Here is a 20,680-nt window from a genome sequence, read left to right as displayed (position 1 = left end):
GGTAATCTTTTTGAGGAAGGGCAAATTTTTTTCCCCCAAATGACTTCAGGCATGTTTTCCCCTGCGCACAAGGAGCTATGTATGCGCGATCTCTCATGAAAAGCCCCAGCCGGCGTTCTCCTATGGCCAGGAGGATGGCATTGATGAGTTCCGGTACCATTACAGTGTACTAGAACAGAGAGGTGTGTCGTTCGGGGCCGATTAGGGGCGTCCTTTTTGTGATGAAAATTTCTACTGATGGACTCCCGTTGTAAGCGGCGCTCATGGCGGCCCACTGCTTACCAGTTGGTCTTAGAAGCTTTGTTTGTTAAATTCATCCTTATCCATGGCACTAAATAGTTCTTTATTTCATTATGTAAAGTTTTGTAAAACCTGTCAAATAATTGTTTAGTTTGATTTAAAAACTTATACGTGGCGCTGGATGCAACACGAGTTCTCTGCATACATTTTTTTTTTCACTGAAAAAAAAAAAAGACTCTCGCTCTCCACCGTTTTTTTTTTTTTCCTCCGCACGACGCAGCTTGCCTTCTGGTACCGCCGTTCTGCCCATAGTGCCCCCACTCACCGACGAGCCAGAGGCAGTAGGCCAGGTCCCAGTGCTGGACGACCACTCCCTGCTGGGGGGGCTCCTGCTGCCACGGGGGGCCTGGCCAGGGGGGGCCCGCTGCAGCCGCTGCGCACCAGAGAGCAGGGGTCCACTGGAGGCACTGGCAAGTGCCACGCAACAGCAGCCCACTCACACCTGCACTGCTGCCATGCCAGGAACGAGGCTGCCTACCAGGCTGCACAGGTAGGCGCAATTCTACGGGCCTGCACTTGCCTTCTCCTCCCAACTCGCGCCAATGTCCGTGCAAGCGCCACTAACGGGTGCACCTATTTGCCCCCTCTACAGCCAAACCTCGCCACACCAAAGCCAGCGGGGAAAGCCAAAAAAACTCCCTTCTGCGAGGATTTCGTTGCCACGCGAATGAAATATAAACGACGGGAAAGTCCCCCCAAAACCGGATATTTATTTCGAGGGGTCGGTCGTACTACTTTGCGAGCCTTTCCGTGCACCAACTTCACAGCTCAGCTCACAAACTACGAGAAGCGCCTACCGACGACCCCACCATGTCTGACACATCCCAGGCATCCCTCGGTGCCCAGCCCCGATCATGCCTGAGCGTGCAAGCAAAGTCCAGCAGCTTCTGCAGATGGCCTCTGCCAGACACTCGTCGTTCCAATGCTGTTCATGAAACAAACTGCGCACTTTATCAACAGCTGGAAAGGCTGCTGCCATCACTGCTTCGTTTTGCTGTGCACCCCCACAGAGTGGCAGCCTTGCTTTTCAAAATGGTAGTGAGCTGCACACAGTTCCGAACTCTTCCACTTGGGCCACTGGCTTGGGCAATGATGGCTGCCACACCTTGCAGCGATACAAACTCCTGCTCTGGGGCTTGCGAGAACACCATCTGCATACCCCAGGTGGCGCCGCTGTTCCAAGATCCGCTTGCACTGGCTCGCACATCAGAATTGGCTGCCATTTTCCCACAGGCGAAAATCGTTTTTGCTTATTTTCAGAACACAACAGGTGAATACCGTCGGTGTTAGATAGACCATAAAACACAAAACAAAATAGACCACAAAATGTGACCTTCGCTTGAAGTTTGAGTGCGAACCGAGCGACGGTTCGCTCATAAAAAAAAAATACAAAGCGTTCCATTGTCGTAACAACCATATTCCAATTACCGTCGTAACAACCATATATAAAATGTGAACTACATAGAAAATGAGAACTTCGGTGACCCCTTTTGACAAGATAACTGATTGTGGGCGACAGTTTTGTACACACAACATGGGGCCGAATTCTCTAAAAAACGGGCGTCGCTTTGAAACGACGGGGTAGCGCCATTGAAATGTATGTGTTCTGTGGTTGGGGCCGCCGCTTTGAGGTGGGCAGCAGGAAGTATGAGCTGCAAGAAAAGCACTGTGGCAAGGACGCGAAGCGACAAGTGAAATGACGGAGGGCAGTGGGTGTCGCTTCGCGTCCTTGCCACAGTGCTTTTCTTGCAGCTCATACTTCCTGCTGCCCACCTCAAAGCGGCGGCCCCAACCACAGAACACATACATTTCAATGGCGCTACCCCGTCGTTTCAAAGCGACGGCCCGCCGTTTTGGAGAATTGGCCCCCTGGCAAGCAAAATGGTGCCGAGAAGGACGGTCTTCCGATAGGTGCTCTGATATCGGGCAGAGATGGTGTTCCATAGCAAGTGCATCACCTGCAGGGAGCGCAGCAGACTTTTGGGCGGTGACTTCCGGGGGCTTCACGCAAGGCAACCAAGGTACATTTCCTGTCACATGGAGCTGTGCACAAGATTTTTGAAAGAACTGAGCCTTCATCAGTGCAAGCCCCGTGTACACGGAGTTCGAGTACAAGTGGGGAATGTTGATGAGCTGTTCATTGTGGGTTCTTTGTTACATTCCTATTTAATGCCTTAAAGGAGCCATGAAGAGAAAACACAAGTTTGGTTCATTCAAAAGATTGTCTCGTTAGAATCATACTGACACCACTTTTAACGTAAACTTCGCTCAAATAAGCTACATAATTAGGAAAAACGGGAATGGTCATGCGACCCACCAGCTCATTTCCCGCAACAAAACCTATGATGTCACATGAGCTAAGCTCTGCGATTGGCGGAGGCTGGCAGAAGCAGGCGCAAATTAGGTAGAGCTTACAAACTAGACGAACGAGCGATTTGCGCTTAAATTTAGGGCACATTCTTTACAAAGCAATAAGAATGATGGGACAAACAGTGGAAGTTACGAAAGCACATGTAAACATAGAAGTACTGATGCGTTCTGCTGTTCGTACTGCGCACAGCATGCTTGGTTTCGCTGCACAGCACTACGGGGCTTGGGGTTGTCTCAGACGACACTGGCCGATTGACGCAAGCAACGGTGTCTTACGTGACCCCATTTGTCGAGCGAGCACTGTTTCAGGGAACGAATATTTTCTCCCAGAACAAAAACAAGCCAGGTTTAAATGCGGGCAAAAACAAACCAAACGCCTGCCACGGTATGGTGGCGCCATCTAGGTTACGGAACGTAAAGAAACGCGGGAACAAACCAACACCGCTGTACAGGGTGGAGACAACCTTTGAACGGTCTCGTGCCGCCGCAATTGGGCCAACGGGCTCAACGCGTTATAATTTTCGTTTCCCATGAGACCTAGCAACGCGAAACAGACAATATGATTCAAACTTCTTCAGTAAACCGCGTTGCGGCGATAATTTTAGCGCGGTTTTGACACAATGACTTGCTTCGGCGGCGAGCGAGCAACTGAAAATGGCGGCGCCAGCGTATACGTGTCTCTACCCTGTACGGCGGATGCGTGAATGAAGGTACTCTAGGCTGCAGAGCGGTCGGTTTCAGTGATGTCTTTTGGGACCACGAAAACGCACGATTGAGCGGGAAAATCAAAATTTTAACCTAAATTGTTTAATTTCTCAGTGAATAAAGCACCGTTTGTATCCAGACAAGCGCTGGGGGCACTATAAAACACGAAATCTTTCAAATAAAACCAACTTGCATTTTCTCTTCATGGCTCCTTTAACGTAAAAAGTATTACCGGTGTTGCAGGTCTCGCACCTCTCGGCTCAAGGAATACGCCGGAAGCTCAATATTTTTGTTGTGTGCAGTGAAACCAATCAACCAGCATTTATGCCTTTGTGGTTTTTTATTGTCCACATGGTTAGGAATGTTGCTAGGCCTACTGCAGCCTAGCAGTAGGCCTACTGCCTGCATCCTAGAAATTACAAATCTACGTCTAGAAATCATGGTGATTCTAGCTGGAAATGGCAAGGCTCCAGCTAGAAAAATGATTTCTAGTTGGGAATGAAGCTTGAAACATTTCCAGCTGGTAAAACTGCTTAAACTAGTAAGAAAAAAAAACACTTCTAGCTAGAAAGAAGCTGGAAATTTCCACATTCCAGCATGAATTCGAAGTTTTCCAGCTGGAAAAGAAGCTGCTCCTTCAGCTAGAAAATTTCTAGAATGATTTCTAGATGGATGGAGTTTCTGGTGCAATACTCCAGCTAGAAAGAAAAAATATTTTCACCTAGGTTGTAGCAAATTTTGCTAACATGGGATCACTGTCCAACATCATTTAATTGCCAAGTGATATGAAATACCGTATTTACTCGCGTAATCCTTGCACTCGCGTAATCCTCGCACCCCTAATGTGAACTACCAAAACTTGGATTTTTTGGTTCCTCGCATAATCCTCGCACCCCCAACTTTGCAGAGGCGAAAGTTGCCTGCTCGCGAAACCCGCATGGTGCACGGGCTCTCCAACGCGCGCCCTCCCCCGCCGCCTCTCCTTTCGGCGGAGAGCGCTGTGTATCCAAGGCCATCCAGGCGCCCTAACAACCTGCATGGCTACTCCCTAACAGGCGCCCTAACACGCTACTCACACTGTCCTTGAGCCGGTTTCGCGTGCGCGCAACTGGACTACGTTCGCGCAGCCCGCTGTCGTGCCGCCGCGTCGTTGAGCAGCAGCAGTCAGTGAGTCACTCGCGTCAGTGGTGGATAGCTCGCTGCCATTCTCAGAACTTTTTGATGTCTGTTTTGTGCTTGGTGCCGCTTCGCCATGGGGAAGAACGCCAGCTACACTGCCGCTTTCAAATTGAAAGCGATAGAGTACGCGATCGATCACGGCAACCGCGCCGCAGGCAGGCACTTCGGCGTCAGCAACTTCAACGTGCGTTACTGTCGAGCTTCACAAGAAGGGCACGCACATGACGACGACGAGATAGGGCGCACGCCAGAAAGCAAAGGCGGCGATTTCATGATCGCTGATCGACGGGATACTGTTTACATTGTAAATTATAAAATAAAAAGAAATAGCTGCTGTTGGCAGCACTGCGCTTACATATACAAAAAACGACCGCTACATTTAGCGGGATTGGCAGAAGGCAAATTGGCAACACTGTGCACCGTATTTTTTTCCCCGCATAATTCTCGCACTTCTAACTTCGCATTGACTTTTCCGAAAAAGAAGTGCGAGGATTATGCGAGTAAATACGGGTACATGGGCTTCTATGGACATTTGGTGCGGATCCAAAAATGTTTCGTTGCTGCGAGAATTTTGTAGTCGTGGCATTTCGTTATTGCGGGGTTTTGAGTAGCCGACCGTTTTTTCGGACTCCGAAAATTCTGACTTGCTGGATATTCCGAACTTCATAGGAGTGACGTATATGAACAACGAATATTTCGGACAAAATCAAGCCAAAAGTTGGATTTCCTGGGCGAGATTTTCCACAACAGAGCCATGGCGCGACCCCAGGATGCCAGTAAGCCACCTGGCTAGCTGCAGATTGCATGGGGATTGGCTTAACTTGGGGTAACAAACTTTCATCTTGGAGGCCATTATTTTGCATGTATATTCTGCGGCGAAAGCAATCTCAAAAGCCGGAAATGGTCATACGTAGCCAGGGTCATACGTGGCGACATCATGTTTGTCCCGAACCATTCGCGACTAATTCAGTCCTATTTAAATGAAATAAAAGCTCGTTCTTGCAACTGGCGGATTTTTCTGACTGCTCTTTCATTCGGACTATTTTTCGTTCCCCTCCAGGTATGAAAATCGGTTGGCTACTGTATACAACTGCCATGATCATACCTTGTACAAATAGCATGCCCCCATTACACATTCTTTTTTTTTTCAGTACCCTAAAAGCCTGTCAGGGCAGTCAGGGGTTTGAGACTGAGGTCGCTGCATGGGGGAAAGCGGCCATGTGCAATGTCAGCCCCCTCTTCTCCCCTTGGAGGTCCTCCCCTCCTGGGGGTTTTTCTGTCCGCTGCTCGACCCCTTTTACCAGTGGTGGCTCCAGAGAGTGTTCCCCATTTTGACCAAGCAATGACGCACGCCAAGCATTTCTGTGGCCCCTCCCAGGGGACAGTGGCTTCGCTTCTCGCACTCTAGGGTGCTGGCCAGGTAACGCAGCAGCCTCTTCCTTGCTGCCCTCTGGTGGCACCCAACCAGGTTTGGCAATTAATCCCGCAGGCCGAGTTGACTGCGTTTCCCCCCACAAGGCAACCTCCGGGCCACGTCAACCCTCTCTCGATTCCCCCAGGATCCGTGCGGCGGCCTTTTGGCCCCGGCTCCTCCGACGCACAGCCCGCTGCCGCAGTTACACGTGCAGGGACCGCCCTCACGCCTCGCGGTGAAGCAGTTGTGGCTAAAGAAGGCCCCTGCTGGTGCAGAGCGGTTTGCCACAGACGCGCCTGGCCAGAGCCTGACTACTGCCGTGCCTGGCAGCAGCCGTGGTGCCTCTCGTCCCCTTGGGGGCCCAGCAGGGCTAGTGGAAGGAGCAGAAGGAGGCCAGAGAGGGAGGCACCACCAGTGGCACACAGGCAGGCGCACACCCGAGCCGCCACAGAGCTGCGCGCACGAGGGCCCACCTTCGTAGATCTGGTCGCGGATGCTGGTCAGGCGCGCCCGGTAGCCGCTCACGTTGGACAGCCGCTCCAGAATCTCCGTGATGCGCAGCCGCACCTGCACCACCCCCGCCGGGGCCCCACTCAGCACACCTGCGCTGCTGCATGCACCCCAGGCAAAGCACCCTTCCCACAACATCCCGACGCCCTCCCACTGATACACCTCCTTGTTTGCCAGAGCTCTTCCATACATGTAGGCTAGTCGCCAAACTCCGCTTCAAATGCCCCCTGCTCCACTGAGGGGCACCACCCAGGAGACACTGGGCCACACACTCAATGAATAACCAAACCTAATAAAGCTTGCTTGTAAAATTAGAGAGTATCAGCTTTATCCTTTCAAGACAGCAGCCTCGAGTACTACTCCCACTTCCTGCCTACGGACGGCAGGCTCGCCAGCTTGTCCTTGTTTGCCCCAGCACAGGGGGGCCCACTGCAGACCGGCTTTCGATACAGTGACTCTGCCTGTTTACTACAAAGGCCCCTTTGGAGCGTCGAAACCATTTTCAGCCATTTCTGCCTGCCCACACCACGTCGCCCCTCTCTTGTGCTCCACCCCACCAGGTGGCACATGTCGCGAGGCCATTGTGTCCTCTCTGGAACTGGCCCCTAGAAGCACACATCACCCGTGCCACAACTCAGTAAAACAGTGCACAATGCTTGCCGTGGTACCCACACTCATTGCCCCGTTCCTTGGTGAGCTTCCCACAAACTTCACACCAGCTTCACCAGCAACTTCACAAGGTGTCAGTTTTCAACGGAAAAAAAAAAAGCCCTTGTCCCCTCGACTTTGACTCCCTCCAGCAACGTGTACACGCATTACACGACTCGATACCTTTGCGGATATTGTCCACGTACAGACTTGAAGAGTGCATCTCTTGCATGGGACAACTTGAGGCCTGTCATTGCAGGCCCTGTCATTTTTTCTAAGGGCTTGCGCAAGCAGCTCTTAAATAAGCCCGATTGGCATATACAGTCGAGCCCCACAATAACTGGGTGTGTTGGTACATAATCTAAGCAAAACAGTGCAAGAAAAACACGAAGACAGAGACAGATATGCGACAAGGACTGCACTGAACTAACAAATGGTTTTATTTTGAAAGAGAGACAATACATAGAGCCATCCAACCTAAGGCTTATCTGTGCATGCGTAGAAAATTTCTTCCTCAGACAAGGTGACGCATGCCTCACCAAGCGTTAAAATCCATTCGGATTCTACAATTTCACGCGACCTGTGATTTGCACTTTATAATGACGGTGAGTGTGTTGTAATTCTGGCAAACAGTCCTTGCAATTCAAACAATGTCTTGCCAGGAAGCCTTCCGCATCTTTCCCCTCCCGCACATTTTTTACATGTTATCGTTGCTACATTGTTATCGTTGTTATAGTAGTCCAAAGTTCGACGAAAACTCGTCTGGCGAGGAAATAACATTTCCGCGAACAAACTGACACTCGCCAAAAAGCTAAAAACGATAGGTAAAAACAAATGACGTTTCGGGGCCCGTACGGGTTTATTGTTCACATATGAAACGAAAAGGGGCTCGGCCGTAATTATACATGCGTGGAACGTTGCAAAGCGCACGCGTATGTGGTAGGAATGGCCCACGCGTCCAATTAAGAGCGTGCGGGGTTGATTGGCTGTGGAATGATTCTCGGAGTAGGCGCGTTGATAATATTTTCTCGGTGGCAATGATTCTGGCTGAGTCCCAAGCGATGACATGACTGGTTACGTTTCGGTGTTCTGCCAAGGTGTTTAGCTGGGTGCGGCCGTTAGCAAAGTCGTTTTTGTGCTCCTTTAGGCACCTTTTGAAGTTTCCGGTTTCACCAATATAGGCTGCGTCGCAAGTCTGGCAAGGGTTTGCTGGCCGAACTTACTTGTAGCCGAGCTTACTTGTAGGCATACTTAAAACTGCGCATACGGACGGGACAAGGAAAAGAAGACACAGGACGGGCGCAGACTCACAACTAGTTTATTGAAAAATGGAGCATGCTAATATACCCACACCAGCACATGCGCACACATGTCACCACCTTTATCACATGATATAGCGGTTTAGAAATTCATATTCATTTTCATACAAAGATATGGATGGTTCACTTACACACTTGTCACCATGCTTTCGAATGAAAAAGGCCTCGATTAATTCCCTTGCCAGCTGTTCTCTGCTTCTGCTCAGCACCTTTGACTGAGTCAAAAATGGCTCGCATGGCTTGCACAAGCCATGCAATGGTGCGGAAGGTGGGATCCAGTTTTATTACGCATACTCTGCTGGTGTTCCCTTATACAGTCGTTAAGACAGCGGCCTGTTTGTCCAATGTATACCCGCCTGCATGTTAGCAGGATCATGTCCACCACGCGATTGCGCACTTCACGTATGGCGTCGCATGTAGTTTTAGGCAACCTGGTTTCTGTTCCATTCCTTTCAGGATCTTGGGGCACAGGGCAGCCAACTTGTTAGGCGCAGAAAAAACGATAGCCACATTTGTGAGGTTGTGTGCCACTCGATGGATGTATGGAACCACCACCGGTTTCTTGCGCCTAAGGCCGCCTGTCCTTTGGGGTGTGTTCCCTTTCAACTTGTGAAGCAAGGACTTGGCCACCGCTGTCACATCCATTAAGGGAAACCCAGCAGCAATCAATCCGGCAACCTGAGCATCGAAACTTTCCTGAATCTTGTGATGGCAAGATTTTGTTAGTGCTCCTGGAAAGCAAGAAGAAGCAACTGCCCTTTCTACTGTCTTCGAGTGCGCAGACAGGTAAGGCAACAACCGTAAAGGTAAGGAAGACAGTAGAAAGGGCAGTTGCTTCTTCTTGCTTTCCAGGAGCACTAGCAAAATCTTGCCATCACAAGATTCAGGAAAGTTTCGATGCTCAGGTTGCCGGATTGATTGCTGCTGGGTTTCCCTTAATGGATGTGACAGCGGTGGCCAAGTCCTTGCTTCACAAGTTGAAAGGGAACACACCCCAAAGGACAGGCGGCCTTAGGCGCAAGAAACCGGTGGTGGTTCCATACATCCATCGAGTGGCACACAACCTCACAAATGTGGCTATCGTTTTTTCTGCGCCTAACAAGTTGGCTGGCCTGGGCCCCAAGATCCTGAAAGGAATGGAACAGACACCAGGTTGCCTAAAACGACATGCGACGCCATACGTGAAGTGCGCAACCGGCGTGGTGTACATGATCCCGCTCACATGCGGACGAGTATACATTGGACATCCCTTCCAGCCGTCAGAAAACGAGTCGACTGCGCCTCTTACAAGGAGGCAAGAAGAGAAAGGGAGGAGCAGTGTTCCTTTCGAAGCCCCCCTTCCGCCGACCCTCGCGCTCTCATTCGTGTTGGGTCACTTTCGCTTGTTGGGTCACTTGCTGCACAGTGCTTTGAATTTGACGGGGTGCCTCTTCCACTGCATCCGTCTTTTTGTGGATGGCACATCAGGGACCATGTTTTGGAAACGTGCTGCACTGAAGAGGCGATCGTTGCACGGATATGTGCTGGGACATCGATGGCTGTGAAGGCGCAGTTGCACCGCTTACTCAGGTTGCACCTTTGCCGAAGAGCCCCTCAGGGACTTCATTTCCACACCAAGGACCCTTTGCTCAGCTAGGTGAAGCCCCTATAGATGCTGTGGAAAAAGATGTGCGCCCATGGCTTCTTTTCTGCAAATGAGGAGTACTAGTACCAGCTTGCTTGATTGTGAATAAAATGGGTTAAGCTCTGTTTAAGTCTTTTTTTTTTTTTTTTTGCAACCCACTTACGACAATTATCAGTTATAAGGATAGGATTTCCTTGGCACTTGGATATTGTTATATGTGAACTAGACTGTAATTGGTGCCTCTAATAATGCCAAACCACCAGATGTCTTCCAGAGAACCATCCACAATTGCACATACAGTCTAGTCCACTTATAACAATATCCAAGTGCCAAGGAAATCCCATCGTTATAGCCGATGATTGTGATATGCAGGTTGCTAAATAAAAAGAAGAAGCAGAGCTCAAAACATTTTATTTCCAGGCAAGTAAGGTTACACTGCTACCAATTTGTGTAAAAGAAGCCATACTGGGTCAGCCTTATTTGCTGCACATGAAGCTGGCACACATCTTTTTCAAGAGCATCTAGGGGCTTCACCCAGCTGAGCGAAGGGTCCTTGGTGGAAACAAAGTCCCCGAGGGACTGTGTCACGCATTGGGCCTCCTGCAAAGGTGCTACCCGAGTAGGCTGTGCAACCGCGTCGTCAGAGCTGTCACTGCCACCGCTGTCTGCAGCACGCATCCGCGCGACGGTCGCCTCTTCAGTGAGGCACTTGGACGTTTCCAAAACATCGGCCCTGACGTCTGATCTGCAGAAAAATGAACGTAGTTGAAGAGGCGCCCAGTCAAATTCAAAGCAGCAGTCATGAGGACGGGGCCAAAGCGGCGGCATCGGGAGGGGGGTTTGGAAGGATCCCCTCCCCCTCTCGCTTGCTCGTAAGCGCCACAGTTGACTAGTTTTCTGAGAGGTGGACGGGATGCGAGGCGCATCGCGGCGCATGGCGTCGGCGTGGTTGGCGTGGAGAGCCAGCAGCAGCTCGCATTTTCGGTGCTTGCTGTAACCCGATTCAATCGTTATATCCGATATTGCGGCCCTGGAGCATTGCAATAAGCGGTTTATTTTCCCATGAAAAGCGTACAAAAGCGGACGGTGCCATAGCTGTTCATCGTTACACCCGTACCCGATATATTGCTATAAACAGTATCATTATAAGTGGACTCGACTGTACTCAAATGGAGGGTGGGCTTCACCACGCATGATAACATTTCTTGATATATCAGACCAATCGCCTTTTATGCGCTTTCTCTTCTAGGATGGGTTTTTGAAATGCTCTAAATTTTTTTTACTACTGGTGATTTGTTATATACAATTTTTTTTTTCTCTCTCGGTAAAGCACGTTGTTGGCCTAGTCGGTTCTCAGACGTAGCCTGTTCCTCAAGATCCTGAAAGGAGTGGACAAAAACACCAGTTTGCCAGGAAAGGCATGCAACGCCATATGTGAGGTGCGCAACCGGGGTGGTGTACATGGTCCCGCTCACATGCGGGAGGGTTGGCATCGGTCGGGCCGCTGTCTAAAGAACCGCTTAAGGGAACCCCAGTTGTTCGTGCGGAACAAAACAGGCTCCCACGTTCCGCACCACTGAGTAGCATGTGAAAGCAAGCCATGCAAGCTGTTTCTTAATCAGACTAAAGCACTTAGCAAAAGCCAGAGAACAGGTGGCAAGGGACACAATTTAGGCCTTCTACATTCGAAAGCATGTCGAACAGTGTATCGGTGAACCATCTATATCTTTGTATGGAAACGTGTACAAATTTTTAAACCGCTCTTGTATGCGATTAAGACGGTGACATTTCTGCAAAAGTGCTGGTGTGGGTATGTAAGCACGTAAAATTTTTCAATGAACTAGTGGCGGTCATGCATTCGTCCTGTCTTTTTTTTTGCTGTCCTGCCCGTGTACACACTTCTATGTATAATTTTTTTTTAATTTTCTTGCAGATCTGGACATAGATTTTAAATTTAATCTTATTTTTGCAACCATTATTTATGAAAACATTAAAACTGCTGTTGCTGCCAAGGGCGTTAAATTGCTTGCATTTTTTGTCACTGCAGTATGTGACTAACCAATATTAGGAACGAAAAAGAGACGCCGACCAGTCCAAACAAAACGTACTGACGTTTTATGGACTGCCAAAAATCCATAAGCCGGACATCCCAATGCGCCCCATTGTTGATTACACTCGTTCTCCCCTGCACAGCCTGTCGAAGTTCCTGCACCAAGTTCTGGCTCCGCTCGTCGGTAGAGGGACCACTCACGTTCGTAATTCTTTCGATTTTGTCGAGAAGACTCGCAACACCGTGATCGAGAAAGACGACTTGATGGAGTCCCTCGACGTGAAGTCCCTTTTCACGAGCGTTCCGATTGACCTGGCTGTCAACGTATGCGCAGCTGCTCTCGAGGCTGATGAGACGTTGCCCGAGAGATCACCGATGGATGTGCCAGAACTACGCAGGCTTCTAGATTTTTGCCTGAACAATACGTACTTCGTCTTTATGGGCCATTTTTACAAGCAAAGGCAGGGGACTCCAATGGGTGCCGCTATTTCGGTCACGGCGGCGAACCTGACCATGGAAGCGCTGGAAGCACGCGCGCTAGCCTCCTTTGCCCCTCAACCAAAAGTGTTCTTGCGTTATGTCGACGATTGTTTCGGCGTCGTTCAGAAAGACGCGGCGAACAGCTTGCTGGCCCACCTCAACAGTATGGAACGTGCCATTCAGTTCACGTCAGAAGAGGGGGCCGATGGCAAACTTCCCTTCCTGGACGTCCTCGTGTCTTGGCAGGGCCAGAGGCCACGTTTCAGCGTGTACCGCAAGGAAACGCACACAGGCCGCTACCTGAACTTCAACTCCGTGCACCCCGCTTCCCACAAGAGGGCTGTTGTTAGCACGCTATTGCAGCGTGCGAAAAGATTGTGCTCGAAGCCCGAGGATGCGGCGATGGACACGGCAAAGGTATGGGACGACCTGGCTAGCTGCGGTTACCCGAGGCACTTTATAAACGCAACGGAAAGCCAACTGACCCGACGGGGACAACTGGACGTGCCTCCTGCCCCGATGAAGCGAGCTCCTGTGCCCTACCTTCCGGGAACAAGTGAATGTTTGGCACGTGTCCTACAGGAATATGACGTGCAGGTGGCCCACGTTCCAGCCAAAAAGATGCGCCATGAGCTCGTGAGAGTCAAGGACCGCTAGCCCAAGGAGCGCTTCCCCGGTGTGGTATACGAGATACCTTGTGCAGACTGCAGCGGCGTGTATATCGGGGAATCAGGAAATTATAAGAATTGTCTGCAGCAGCACGCACGTGACGCAAAGAATAAGAGTGTCCGCAACAATGCTTTAGCCGAACACGCCGTCGTGAATGACCACAAGATTGATTGGGACAATGCAAGAATCGTCGCAACAGAAAAAGTGACAGCATCACGGCTGCATCTGGAATCACTAATCATTCAGACCACATCTAACACAGTCAATCGTAACGACGGAAATCTAAACCTGATCTACGCACGCTCTTTGCAGCGATTATTCAAGCCCACTTAAACGACCCACTTCTGGTGATGCCTTTATTGTGAACAAGGCTTCCGTGCTAGAAGCCGAAACGTCAGTACGTTTTGTTTGGACTGGTCGGCATCTCTTTTTCGTTCCTAATGTACCCTCCCGGCCAGATGGGATTCCGTCATGCTCTCGATTTGACTAACCAATATGTTTACACAAAAAAAAAAATGTTTTCTTAGAACCAGGGGTTTCCCCAGGCATCGAATCAAGGGGGGGGGGGTGTCTCAATGGCTCTGGGGGGGGTTCATAAACTAGAAAAGCTGTTTTTTATCCCACTAGTTAAATAATAGACGTCTGTTAACCAAACGTTTATCCCCGTGACGTACGTTTTTCATTTTCTATATATATATATATATATATATATATACACCTGAGAGGCGGTGCTTTCTATTCAATCTAAGAAAAAAACAAATTTAGAGAAATTCATTTTTTACCATTCAGTTTTTTTTTTTTTTTTTAATTTCTCGCCATTTTTCAACGTATAAGGACATTTTCGAACTTGTTACCAGGGCCAGTGACGAAATTTGAGTTCTTGAAACAATGTTTAGGTAGTACACGAATTATGCAGCACTTATAAATCAGGCATCGATTGTACGCTCCTGATTTATTAAAACGCCAGGATTAGCTTCCGTAGTGCTTTTCGCTACTCCCTGGCTGGTAGCAATGTGCTCGCAGCGTGCTCAGCCTCAAACCACTTTGCCCCTTTCCTACGAAAGCCTTTTTTGTGTGCACATACGAACTTGCCACGAGCTGTCGAAAAAAAGGAAATAAAAACGTGCAACGCTAACAGCAAGCTCGGGGGGCGCACTTTTGTTTATTTTGCCCGAGGCTACGGCCAAGAATAGCAGACGGGCAGCCCACACATGCGCAGATCGATACTGAAAAAGGTCCATACAAGGACTGACAAGAGTGAAATTTGGGGATTCAAGGGGGGGTGTCCAGAAAAACTAGGGGGGTCTACACACCGCCTAGGGGGCGTGCAGGGAAATCACTGCTTAGAACCCTGAAAATCAATCAATTTTCCTTGGCAACGAAAGAGTTGTGGAATAACGAGGTCCCTGCAGAGTACTGGGACTCTGCCTTCTCTCACAATGTGTGCCGATTCTGATGCAGTATACACACGCTCGAAGCGTCAGCTACGTGCCAGGCATAGCAAAATGTGTGCCTAGCCTTGTCTTCGTCTCCTTTGTTTGCTTTCTCGATCGCCTATCTTTGGGAACCCGTATAATGGGAACCCTGCCTGATGCAAAGAAATGAGCAACCGTAAGCTCTTCAGCATTCATCTTTCTGGCTGCGTTCGCTTTGTCGCGACGCTGCTGTTGAGTACAGCCTCCTTGTCCAGTCGTCTGTGGTAGGTGGATTTTTCCCAGCACTCCTTTTTCTGTGTCTGCATTTATGCAGTGGAAATAAGGCCTCATTATTTATTACCCGACATAGCAGCCTCTGCTGGAGAGGCTGTGGCAATATTTTGCCCGTGCCTTGAAACGGAGCGACACTGGGCCTCTCGGAAGAAGGCCCCAGGGCCCACCTGGTGTATCTGGTCGCGGGCCACGGCTGTGGTGAGGGCGGCGCTGCTGAGGCTCTGCAGGGACGTCTGCAGCCGGGACAGCAGGGACACCAGGGACAGGGACTGCTGGCTGTCGCCCCCCCTCGAGGTCGAGGGCCTGTGCAACAACAACGGCTGCTCTGCTGCACCCCGAGCTTCCTCCCCACAGAACAGTCGCAAATGGCCAACAAATGTGTGCTGGTGCCAGCACAAGTGACACAACGTTTGGCATCCTTGAATCGTCGGCCGAGCCTTAACTTCCACTTTCTGGTCGCTTCTTTTATCACCGCTCGCTCACAAATGCACAGACGGCCGAAAAAGAAAGACAGTGCTACAAAGCAGCCGATGGATTCTAACACGCAATTTTCTAGCCCGCCGCGTTCACTGAAGCGTTTCTCTCAATTGGGCGTTGCCATGACAATAAAAACCTGGCCGCTGGTTGGCTGGGCTGATGCGCATTCAGGTGCCCCACAGTGCACTTTGCCGTTGCTTTCCTTGGGTAAGGTTCCCCTTTAACTGTTACAGTACCCGCCAGAGAGTGAGAGTCGGTTGTGCACTCTCAAAGGTTCACGTGCAAGAAAATGGCGTGCCGCAAGGTAATGTGTTGAGCTGCGCTCTCTTCATAGTAAAGATGAACGCCCTTGGAAAGGCATTGCCACCAACAATCTCTTATTCCATGTATGCCGACGACATCCAGATATCCTTTAAATCATGTAATATGTCCATCTGCGATCGTCAAGTCCAGCTTGGTGTCAACAAACTTTCCAGCTGGGCTGACAAGAATGGTTTCAAACTGAATCCCGGAAAAAGCTCTTGTGTTGTCCAGACCCAGACATCACTCTTAACAGCGTGTCGATTCCTGTGAACAAGGAGCACAAGTTTTTAGGTATTTTATTCGATGAAAAGCTTACATTCATACCGCATATCAAACAGCTTAAAAACGCAAATGCTTAAAAACAATGAACATTCTTAAGGTCCTCTCACAGCAATCTTATGGGGCCGACAAACAACTCCTGCTGCGCCTTTGCACCGCCTTGGTAGGGTCTCGGCGTGACTACGGCAGTGTCGTGTATGGGTCGGCAACAAAAACAGCATGGAAAATGCTCGACCCAGTGCTGCATCTTGGCCTTCGCCTCTCATGCGGCGCTTTCCGCAATAGCCCTGTCGAGAGTCTGTATGTCGAGTGCGACAAATGGTGCCGAGGGCATCAGCGGGAGTATGTTGACCTGCTGTATGCATCTAACATCGTGTCTCTCACCAACAATCCTTTTAATCGTACCATGAACAATACATAAAACTTGCAACTCTTTTTAAACAGGCCATCTATTTCCTTACCTCTCTCTCTGAGAGGGAGGGAGGAGGCTTCTGCACTCAATGTCCCCCTTTCAGACACGCACAAGACACCCATCCATAATTTCATTCCACCATGGCATCTTCGTCCTATATCATGCAACCTGTCATTCACACAACTAGAAAAAAATAGGGTACCCAGGAGTGCAATTCTGCATCACTTCCTGTTCCTGCAGGACAAATACAGATGCGCAGAAATCTTCAGCGCCGCGTCGAAAACTGCTTCTATTGTCTCTTGTGGAGCACATGGGCCAAATTTTAGTGTTACTAAAACAATGAATTTTCATAGCAGTATTTACACTGCAGAAGCGTCTGGCATCTTATTCATTTCAAATCACATCATCAAACATAAAATTCCCAAGTCCACCGTTTACACAGATTCTCTAAGCGTGCAGGCACTGACATCAGAAAGGCCATCTAAAAACTGTGAGCAATGTTCTTTTAAAGGTTATAATGACTGCATATGCCTCAAATCTTCAAATAACTATATGCTGGGTACCAGGTCACTGTGGGATCCCTGGCTATGAGGCCGCCGATGAAATGGCTGGTGCTGCTGCTCTCATGACCACAGTTGACATAAAAACAGTACCGCACACTGACCTAAAGACACACATCAGACGACAGCTTCGTAACACATGGCAACTACACTGGAGTCAGCAAACAGACAACAAACTACACGTAATAAAACCACAACTGGGATGCTACACAACTGACTCACACAACAGATACACTGAAGTCGCCCTGGCTAGGCTGCGGATAGGCCACACACGTGATGCACTCCCACCTGCTCACTGGACCTTCGCGACCCATGTGCAGCAGGTGTGGAAGGGACCTATCCGTAGTCCACATACTAGTCACATGCAAGGCACTTGACACAACACGACACACAAACATTTCCCTGAATTATACAGACAACACATTCCACTGCACCCATGATACTTTTTAGCCGACGAACCAATGTTTTCTAGTCAACGTGTTTTTAAGTTATTAGCTAAGGTAAAGTCTCTGCAGCTCTTGTCATATCACGTGTAATCATCCTGGCCCTATACACCAGCCATCTCCATTGCATTTTGTTTTGCGCAACTTTTACTTCTACAGTGGAATCTCGACGATACGATTCTAGATGATACAAATTTCGGGATGATACGAATTTCTGATAAGTCGCGGCGAAATTGCATTGTTTGCGATGGGAAAAATTTCGGCTCTTACGAACGGACCTGCGCGGCCCGGCGGATGATACGAACGAGTCAGCGAGGCGCCCGACTGCTGAGTGAGCAAGCGACGGCGACGTACGGGCTCTCTCTCCCCTTTTTGTCGCTCGTTCTACAGGAACATCCAGGGTTTTGTTTTCTGCTCGTGAAAACGCGCCGCGTGAAAATGCTCCATGCTTGGTCCTGCTCCGTGGCTGTGTACGCCAGACGCTTGCGTTGCTACGAGCTCAGCTTGTGGAATGCGGCGGCGGCATTCCACAAGGGTGAGCGGCATTGCACGTAGGCGGCGGACGGGTAAACACAGGAGCTTCCGCTGCTACACGCTGCCCTATCAAGCCGCCAACTATCGGCGCTCATTAGCATCCTGACGCACCACTTCGCTTCACCTCTCCTAGACAGCAGCACCATCTGAACGGACAAGTTACAGGGAAGGACATAAAGCTACCCGGGCATGACTTCATGGCTCAGTCGGTACAGCCTTTCTCCCCTCCCGTTGCAGCCAAAGTGATCGGCGGGCTCGAAACCTGGCGCCACTGCGCCAATGGAACTTTTTCTGGTGATGTCATTTCCGTGACGGATATGACGTCGGTGAGGTTTGTGTACTCCGGCAGAAAACACTTTCGTGTTAAAAGAAGAAATGAGAGAAGGAATTATAGCTTATTAGAGTTTGGGTTTGGGCTAGTTGGTAGCGGTAATCCATGACTTCATGTAGCGCCAACAAAACGACAAGGATGTGCCCGTCGCCCCCTTTGTCCTTGTTGTTTTGTTGGCGCTCCATGAAGTCATGGAGAGAAAGAAAACTGGCTGTAGGTAGAAAGACGTTCTTGTCATGGAGTAAGGACGTGTGAGAGCCTTAGTAACCAGCTCATGAAAGAGGCCACAAATTCCACCAGTGCACTGCTGCAAACTTCAATGATGGCCACCAGTTAGTCAGTTTCCTATGCGCATGCCTCAAGGGAACAATGAAATTCCCCCTTGAAAAGTGCTCCTGCTCACCCAGCGGTGGCGGCGGAGCTGAGCTGGTGGTGCTGCTGGATGCGGCGCTCCAGGCGGGAGCAGATGGAGCGCAGCCGGTAGAAGGTGGCCCAGAAGTGCCGGCCGCTGCCCACGCGCGGGGCGGGCCCCTCCTCGTCCTCGGCCGACGAGCCCTCCTCCGCCCAGCCGCCGCTGCCGCCGCCTCGCTGCTGCTGCTGCAAGGACAAATAACGCCCTCCGGAAATGCTCTTCCAATTGTTTGCTGTGATAGGTGAAACGTGGAAACGACATTGTTTAGGCGTTGGATGCGGGGCCACCCACGGACTGCCCCTTTCAAAATGGATTCCCCGCCTGCAGATCCCCGGAGGGTCCCAGCTTGCACTGTCCATGCCTTTGGCTCAGCCAAGTGGAACTCCACGCATACGCAAGGCCTTGGCCGTAGGCGGCAGGCCAGCCCCCCTTGCAGTTTAGTTTTGGAAAGCAGGCACTTATGTTTTGGCACTTGGGATCAATTCTGACCGCCTGCACGCATGGCCTGCCTGCACCCAGGGGAGACTGACCTGCTGCTGCAGGTTGTGCAGGCGCTGGGAGAAGCGGGTGACGTCGCGTGCATACTCCCGCGCCTGCTGCAGGGCCTCGTCCACACCAGGGCTGGCCATCGGCTGCGGCTGCTGCCGGCTTTCCACAGACACCTGCAGCCAGTAACCCCAGCTTTGCAATGACGACGACTCAGGGTTTTCAAATAGCGCCACGACAATGGTGGGATGCCATGGGGTGATATGAAAATGGGATCTGTAAACTACGCAAGTTGGTGTATAGGGCCATAATTAAAAAGTAAGAAATGTTGGCATGCAAGGTGTTAAAAACCCCACGATATCGCCACTGTTTTGTGACGGAACATGAGGCCAAGTGAGGTCATGGGGAGTATGATATGTACCTTAAGAAGTCAACATCGGCAAGGTAATTAAAGACACATCTGTAAGAAAACATGGGACTATCTGATAAAAATAATGAAGGGTGCAAGGGTATGCAATGAGTGTATATTTCATGAAAGTGACGTTTTCTCTCTATGTTGCACATCTCGCATTCAATAAGCATATGAAGAACTGAGAGCTGCCCCCTCCACCGATGACAGTGCGACTTGTTTGAGTCTGTTAAAAGGTACGAGTGTGTGATGTGTGTGTGGCCAATTCTTAATCTGCATAATGCTACCTCTACAAATCTGTCATGTCTTCCAGCAGGTGGCTTTTCTATTTTGGGGTTAACGATATGTAGCTTAGTCTCTACTTCTCTGTCCCATTGTTTCTGCCAGTGGTCCCGCAGCTTCCGTTTTACAAAAGGTTTCAGATCTTGATATGGGACCTCATTTATGTCTATGCTGCTTCGAAGGGCGGAAGCTGCGGCACTACGGTCAGCAGCTTCATTTCCAGCAATGCCGCAGCGGCCAGGAACCCAGCAGACTGTGACAACGAGTTTCAGGCCATAAGCCAAGTAGAGAGCTCTTAAAACACAATTAAAAGTACTAGGTTTTCTACTGACCTTCACAGATAAAAGCTTTCAGACGACACTCGGAGAGTCTGTGTACATAACCGAGTTCTTAATTTTGTTTTGAAGAATGTGGTTCAAAGCCAGTAGAATACCGTGCGCCTCTGCAGTGAATGTTACGGGAGGAGACAGGCAGCAGGGTTCGGGGTCATGGCTGACCGCTACGTGATGAATCACTTTAAAGGCAGGGATCATGTGCTAATGATGATGACAATGGTGGTGGCGGTGGCGCATACCCCAGCGGGGATTCAACATCCTCCCGCCGCCGCAATGTGCATATGCCACAAAGAAGCAGATTCATGAACCACGCGCCAGGGCCGAACTTGCTAGCAGTACGACACTTCTCCAGCTGGCTCCTAGTCTCTATCACGTTCCAGCGTGTCAGGTTCTGGCACAAGTCCTCCAGCACGCTCGTCTCGGTAAGATGCTCTCATAGC

The 20,680-nt window shown here is 50.0% G+C and overlaps 1 protein-coding gene across 3 annotated transcripts in view; it reads right to left on the bottom strand.

Annotated features, from left to right (window-relative positions):
• Positions 1-20,680, bottom strand: part of LOC144154809 (activating molecule in BECN1-regulated autophagy protein 1-like) — a 105,046-nt gene that overhangs the window by 59,151 nt on the left and 25,215 nt on the right. For 2 of the 3 annotated variants that reach the window (XM_077685910.1, XM_077685912.1), the window contains exons 6-10: positions 19,260-19,390; positions 18,720-18,917; positions 15,145-15,280; positions 6,442-6,535; positions 566-673 (exon numbers count right to left, since the gene is read on the bottom strand). In XM_077685910.1, the coding sequence (XP_077542036.1) occupies positions 566-673; positions 6,442-6,535; positions 15,145-15,280; positions 18,720-18,917; positions 19,260-19,390 (667 nt within the window). Of the gene's footprint in view, positions 1-565; positions 674-6,441; positions 6,536-15,144; positions 15,281-18,719; positions 18,918-19,258; positions 19,391-20,680 lie in introns of all 3 variants that reach the window. The other variant, XM_077685911.1, reaches the window with a different exon arrangement.

This window comes from Haemaphysalis longicornis, unplaced genomic scaffold (assembly GCF_048455015.1).
Source record: "Haemaphysalis longicornis isolate Haplotype H1 unplaced genomic scaffold, Haemaphysalis longicornis Haplotype H1 scaffold_93, whole genome shotgun sequence".
Classification (NCBI taxonomy): Eukaryota; Metazoa; Arthropoda; class Arachnida; order Ixodida; family Ixodidae; genus Haemaphysalis; species Haemaphysalis longicornis.
Note: the sequence above shows the minus strand (reverse complement) of the source record. Positions and strands in the feature narration are given on the sequence as shown.